Source organism: Corylus avellana, chromosome ca5 (assembly GCF_901000735.1).
Source record: "Corylus avellana chromosome ca5, CavTom2PMs-1.0".
Taxonomy (NCBI): domain Eukaryota; kingdom Viridiplantae; phylum Streptophyta; class Magnoliopsida; order Fagales; family Betulaceae; genus Corylus; species Corylus avellana.
This window is the reverse complement of record NC_081545.1, coordinates 8,045,403-8,052,146: the sequence shown is the minus strand read 5'-3', so window position 1 is coordinate 8,052,146 and position 6,744 is coordinate 8,045,403. Positions and strand designations below refer to the sequence as shown.

At 33.7% G+C, this 6,744-nt stretch overlaps 1 protein-coding gene across 1 annotated transcript in view; it reads right to left on the bottom strand.

Moving 5' to 3' along the window:
• Positions 1–1,807: 1,807 nt before the first annotated feature.
• The window catches only part of LOC132181707 (uncharacterized), a 7,101-nt gene continuing 2,164 nt past the window's right edge, over positions 1,808–6,744 (bottom strand). Inside the window, exon 3 of the mRNA XM_059594944.1 lies at positions 1,808–1,854. Coding sequence (XP_059450927.1) covers positions 1,808–1,854 — 47 coding nt within the window. The remainder of the gene's footprint in view (positions 1,855–6,744) is intronic.

Here is a 6,744-nt window from a genome sequence, read left to right as displayed (position 1 = left end):
TTTTTTGTTTGCAAGGCCATTCACATTTGTTTGAAAGGCCAATTTGTAGGGCCTTTGAAAGGCCTTTCACATTTTGAAAGGCCTTTGACGTAATACACATTAATCATCCATCACATTTGTTTGAACTATATATTCATGAAACGACATTAATCATCCATCAAAACTTCGTTAAACCCTAAATGAATTTTTCATTAATCATCCATAAAAAAATGAACCTCCACATTAATCACAAACATGCCTTTTGTACAAAAACTACAAACAACCAAACCCAAATCTAGACATAATTACATGTAACGGTAAACATTAACAAGATAAGAACAAAATATTTATAAGTTTACCAACTACAAACTGACAGACAAAGCTGATTACATGGCAATAGGTTCCTCATTGTGTAACCACTCTAGAGAAGGATTTCAGAAAAATATTGTTTCAGATAGTTCATCAGAATATTTCTTCACTATCTCCTCAAACTCCAAGCTATCATTTTCTAGAAAGGACTGCAAAACATTATCCACCCACAAAAATAGGCATAAAAACTTAATAAAACATGAGACCATTTAATCAAGTTGCTGATGAACCTAAGACTATCCCCACCCCCAGCCCTTACCATGTAAGCAAATCTTTTACTCTCTCTTATTCTTTTTTCTTAATATAAGTGAACTCTTGTTGCATTTTTACTTAAATACCTAAAAAATGATCGTTTCTAAGCAAAGAAGTCCAAGAAAAGAGTGAAAGTCAAATTTCACAAGATCTAATGATGTGTACCAACACGAAATAGAAGCATATTTAAAATTGCACAAAATAAGTTTGAACTAAACAAGTAAACAAACATCAAGTTGAACTTAAAGTGTGTACATGTATATGCATGTGTATGAGTGCAGCGTCTGTGTGTGTTAGGGGTTGGGGGGGTGCAGAGAGAAAGGGAGGAAGACATTGTGCAATTCCTATCCAATTCTCTTCTCAACCAGATGTAATATATCACACTTTAATAGAACATAACATTCCACGGCTAGGAAATTTTTCTAAAACTGGATATCAAAGTAAGTGTAGTCACCTCTCCATTGTCATCCTCAAAGCCTATGTTTGATTCCAAATGAGACTCCTTTCCCTGTTTATAAATGATGGTAAAGCCTTACACAGAGCACTAAAATTAATGTATATGGGTGTGAATGTCCGACTGTATAGAAGATAAAAGAATTAAAAGGAGAATAATAGTCACCTTAGGCACCTCCAGACAAGCACTCTCCCCAGGGCTTTCTGTAGCCTGGAAACGCAAATCAAGAATAAGCAACCTATATAACTAATTTTTCGTGGGAAACAAAAATTATTAGAACATGGTAAAAAGAACAAGAAAAAATATTCCTAAAATAAAAGAAAGCATAGGCAACAAAAACAACAAATCATGGATAAGTTTGTGATAAGGCATTATTTCCACAAACAACTCTTTTTATCATTTCTTCTTTTCTTCCTCTTCTCTCTCTATCTCCTTTCTTTCCTTTTCTTTTTTCTTTTTTTTAATGGAAATAAGCACTCAATTATACTTTTGACCTCATTATCTCTCCTACAAGAAGCCCAATCTATTAAACCCTAAACGAAGTATTGATTAAACATCCATAAAAAATACTTACTATTTATCATATAGACATAATTACATGTATCACAAACATGTAATTTTTACGTCAATCATATACAACCAAACTATATATGTTACCACGAATAGAGACAAAATTACATGTAACGTTAAATATCAACAAAACAAGAACAAAATATATAATAGGTTTATCAACTACAAACTCACGGACAATGCTCAATCCAGGTCAATAGCTTCCTCATTCTCCAACCTCTTTGCATTACCTGGTGATGATAAAACAATCAATTAGGAAGCAATTTGTACATTTCTTATCAGGATCTTAAGCCAAACACAAAAAATGGCACCATAATAACTTTAACATATATACTAACCAAAATGACATTACAATAATAGAACCAAAAATGCACTAACTACAAATAATAAGCATCATCAATGCAAATATATATCGACTGGAAAATAATATCCTTCTAAAATTAGCCGCAAAAACAATACTAAAGTTTACTAGTAGAAATAATAACAAACATCATCGAGGTCATTATCAACAATAAGAACATCAAAAGCAATACTAAAAGTAATTAAATGTATCACCAAACCAATGAAGAAAAAAAATTTGCAAAAAAAAAAATTGCAACAAGAGTGTCAATTTATAGATATATATATATATATATATATATATACCAATTCGTATGTACCAATTCGTATGTATATGATATATATTCAAGAAAACCCAAAAAAAAAAAAAAATTGCATTACCTGATCCACTCCCCATTGACGATTTCACCCCAAACGGGCTGGGGACTCTTTGTCTAGCACATCCTTAACTCGAGTCATATCGGAAAATGCTACTGATGTAGCAACAACACGTGTACTGTAGCAACGTCAGAAAATGCTAGTTTTTTTGAAAGTATACTTTCTCGAGTTTGACTCGTTTGAGTTTTTTTCGAGCTTGTGGCGAATCTTGTTTTTGTGTTCAGCTCGCCAAGGTGGTCTTTGTTCAAGCTCAAGCTCCATTAGTTTTGTAGAACCTGAGCTCTAGTAGGATTATTTACATTTTCTATTCAAGTATAAAAATTAAAAAAGCAAAAATTACTAAGGATAATTTCTCCAAAAATAAATAAATAAATAAAAATAATTTTGACTTGTTGAAATAAAGATGATGTGAAAACAATAGCGGAAGCAATATAGAGAAAATGACACAAGAATTTACAGGTGGTTCAGTGTTGGACACCTACATCCACCACTCAGAATACCTCTAAGGGTTACATTTTCTCATTAACTTTTTTATGTCTACAGTAAAAAAGGTCTCTATTTATAGGGCAATCTCTAAATACAAGTATAGTAATCAAATCCCCTTAATTTGATTACAATCCCAATATTTAATTACAATCAACCCATAAATAGATAATATTTGATATCAGCATAATTATGGAATATACAGAAAATATTATATATTTTCTATATATTCTAACATCCCCCCTCAAATTCAATGTGGAATATTCTGAAACCTTGAGTTTGAAATTAGAAACAATGATGACGGCGGTGGAGGAGGTGGGAAACGGGCCGTAAATGGTAACAACTGCCGGATGAGATAGCGGTTGACGGGCGGCCAGCAACGACGACATGTGGCGGTTGGTGAATGCAGATTCAAAAGGGCCAAAACATAAAAAGGGCTGACTTGGGCCAAAAAAAAAAAAAAAAGAAAAAGAAATTGAGCTCACTTGGGTGGTCATCAGATTGGCGCACCGAACCTGACCGGCGCGTGGTGTGCGTGATGGTCATTCTTGCACGTCAATGACGTTGAAGGCCACAAGAAAGTGGTTTTGATACCATGTTGAAATAATGATGATGTAAAAATAATAGCGGAAGCAATATAAAGAAAATGACACAAGGATTCACGGGTGGTTTGGTGTTAGACACTTACATCCACCACTCGGAATACCCCTAAGGGTTACATTATGCTCATTAACTTTTTTTGTCTACAATAAAAAGATCTCTATTTACAGGGCAATATCTAAATACAAGTATAGTAATCAAATCCCCTTGATTTGATTACAATCAACCCATAAATAGAAAATATTTGATATTAGTATAATTATGGAATATACGAAAAATATTATATATTTTTCATATATTCTAACATCCCCCTCAAACTCAAGGTGAAATATTCTGAAACCTTGAGTTTGAAATCAGGAATAATGATGATGGCGGTGGTGGAGGCGGGGAATGGGCCGTAGATGGTGACGATTGCCGGATGAGATAGATGTTGGCAGGCGGCCAGCGACAACGATAGGTGGCAATTGGTGAATGCAGATTCAAAAGGGCCAATAACGAGTCAAAACTCCAAAAGGGGCCAACAATGGGCCAGGGTTGACTAGGGCCACAACATAAAAAGGGCCGACTTGGACCAAAATAATAAAAAGAAAATGAGCTTACTTGGGCAGTTATCAGATCGGCACACCGAACCTGACCGGCTCGTGGTGTGCGTGATGTGGTCACTCTTGCGCATCAATGACGTTGAAGGCCACAAGAAAGTGACTTTGATACCATGTTGAAATAATGATGATGCGAAAATAATAGCGGAAGCAATATAGAGAAAATGACACAAGGATTTATGGGTGGTTCGATGTTAGACACCTACATCCACCACTCAGAATACCCATAAGGGTTACATTGTGCTCATTAACTTTTTTTGTCTACAATACAAAGGTCCATATTTACAGGGCAATGTTTGAATACAAGTATAGTAATCAAATCCCCTTAATTTGATTACAATCTCAATATTTGATTACAACCAACCTATAAATAGAGAATATTTGATATCAGCATAATTATGGAATATAGGGAAAATATTATTTATTTTTCATATATTCTAACATGACTAAATTCTTGTGCTTAAAAAATTTTGATTACATTGATTAAGGATTAAAAAAAAAATGCCCGAGCTCGATGCTTGTGCAAGACGTTTTAGCCTAGCTTAAATTCTAATTAGTGATTCTTTCACAGATTTCGAGGATGGTGAGTCTCTGAAGATTTTTTGGAGGAGCCTTGTGACTCGGATGAGTAAACTAATTCAAACACTTGTTACTTCATATTACTTCATTAACATAACTACTTTATATGATAAACATAGATATTCATAACTCATATAAAATATGTTTAAGAGCAATGCGAACTTTATTTATATGAAAACATGAGATAGAAAACAAATGATGTAAAATTGGAGTTTGTAAATGCATGCATGTAAACAACAATATTAATGGTATCGTATGACATGGTGCTTCATGCACAAATAAAGACTATGGGCTACTATTATATGGGTTAATCCTTTTGGTTAAGAGATTTATATTTATTGTTCAGCCTTGGTACCAATGATTTATAGGTGACCAACACAACTATGTTTGATTGGTGGTTACAATGACAATGTCCTTAGTAGTATGGATCACCCAAGTTTAAATTCGGTCGAGCCACAAACAATGACAATGTGTAGCAACATGGTATTGTACTATAAGTTCTTTAGGATAGTGACAACCCTTCTACCATATAAGGAGTCAAAGGCTTGGATAGACCATATTGAATACACTATGATTTGTTCACTTGATTATCATATATCTTATATTTATATTGCATACACATGTTTTATGACTGATGAACGATGTCACATATTAATGTTTAAGAAGTTAAATGACCATTTTATTCAAACTAAGTTCACAAATGTGATAACTTTTAATTTTGTTTATTTTTACTCACCGAGTCATAGACTTACACTTTATCTTTTCCACTTGTAAAAGATTCGTGTTTTATAGTCATTAAGCCTTTTGAAAATGGATATTGGCCGGGGACCCGACCAGGAGGCTAGCTTTGGACTGCCTAACTAAGTTGATCTTTGAGGAGTTAAACCAATTTTTTAGTGGAGAGTTGTGGCGAAATTTTGATGACCTTCTTCATGATACCATTTTGGGTTTTCTTTGAGTGAACTATCAATTTTATGGTAACCCTTTGATGAATCGGTAGATTTGCTTATCTTAGATTATGATTGTCTACTAAGATATGATCTGTAATAATTGATTAAGACTTGTTGACGGGTCGAAGACCAATACTTTAATGCTTATCTTTATGTTTTATTATTTTGTAGTTGCACTAGTACAGTTATTATTGTCGATATTATATTCTTATTATGATATTAGAAAATTCTTCTGTTGTAGGCTCTCTGATGATGGCTTAAAATCTCCGAAGTCTTATTCCTTGGAAGAATTTGACGGAGAGGCGTACCAAGAGATAGTTACATGTTACTTATTTCTTGGGGAGTTACAATTACGAATGGGCTGGTGATTAAAAGAAGTTCTTGTGTTCTCAACTCATGGCCTATACAGATGGTGACTGGGCTAATTGCTTGGATGACTATAAGTTTACTTCAAATTTCTGTGTTTTTCATGGAAGTTATCTTATTTCCTGGTAATCTAAGAAACAGCCTATGACCTCTCACTCTAGTACTGATTCTGAATATAAGGCAATTGCCAATGTTGCTGCAGAACTGATCACTTGGCTTCAATCTTTACTCTATAAGCTTGGGGTTTACTTAAACTAAGCTCTATTGTTATTTTGTGATATATTGAGGCCGCATATTTAACCTTAAACTCATTGTTTTATGCATGTGCTGATGCAGCTCGGACAACGGTTTTTTAGGGGTGTCAAAAATTATCGGGAAACCGGGGTCCTGGTTCCGGTTCCGGTTTGAAAAATCCAAAAACTGGGTACCCCAATTCTGGTACCGATTTTTACCGAGAATACCGGAACCAGGTTTCCATTTTATTTAATAATATATATATTAATATTTTTTACACTTAGGTTTAGGTTTAGGGTATTTTAAAAAATTAAATTTTTATTTCTAAGGCCCAAATAGGCAAAAACATTGATTTTTTAGGATTTTTCGACTTTTTTAGGTTTATTTTTAATTATTTGGAACAATCACAACAAAGCTCATTTAATTTAGACAAAGAAACTAATAGGTTCTTTAAAAAATGGGTCAACTTATGAAAAAAAAATTGTCTTATTTTAGGCCAAACACCTAAAATAAGCCCAAAAAGCAATTTTTTTCAAAAACCGGTTACCAGAACCAGCCGGTAACCAGGGTCCCGATTTCTCAAAATTGAGAA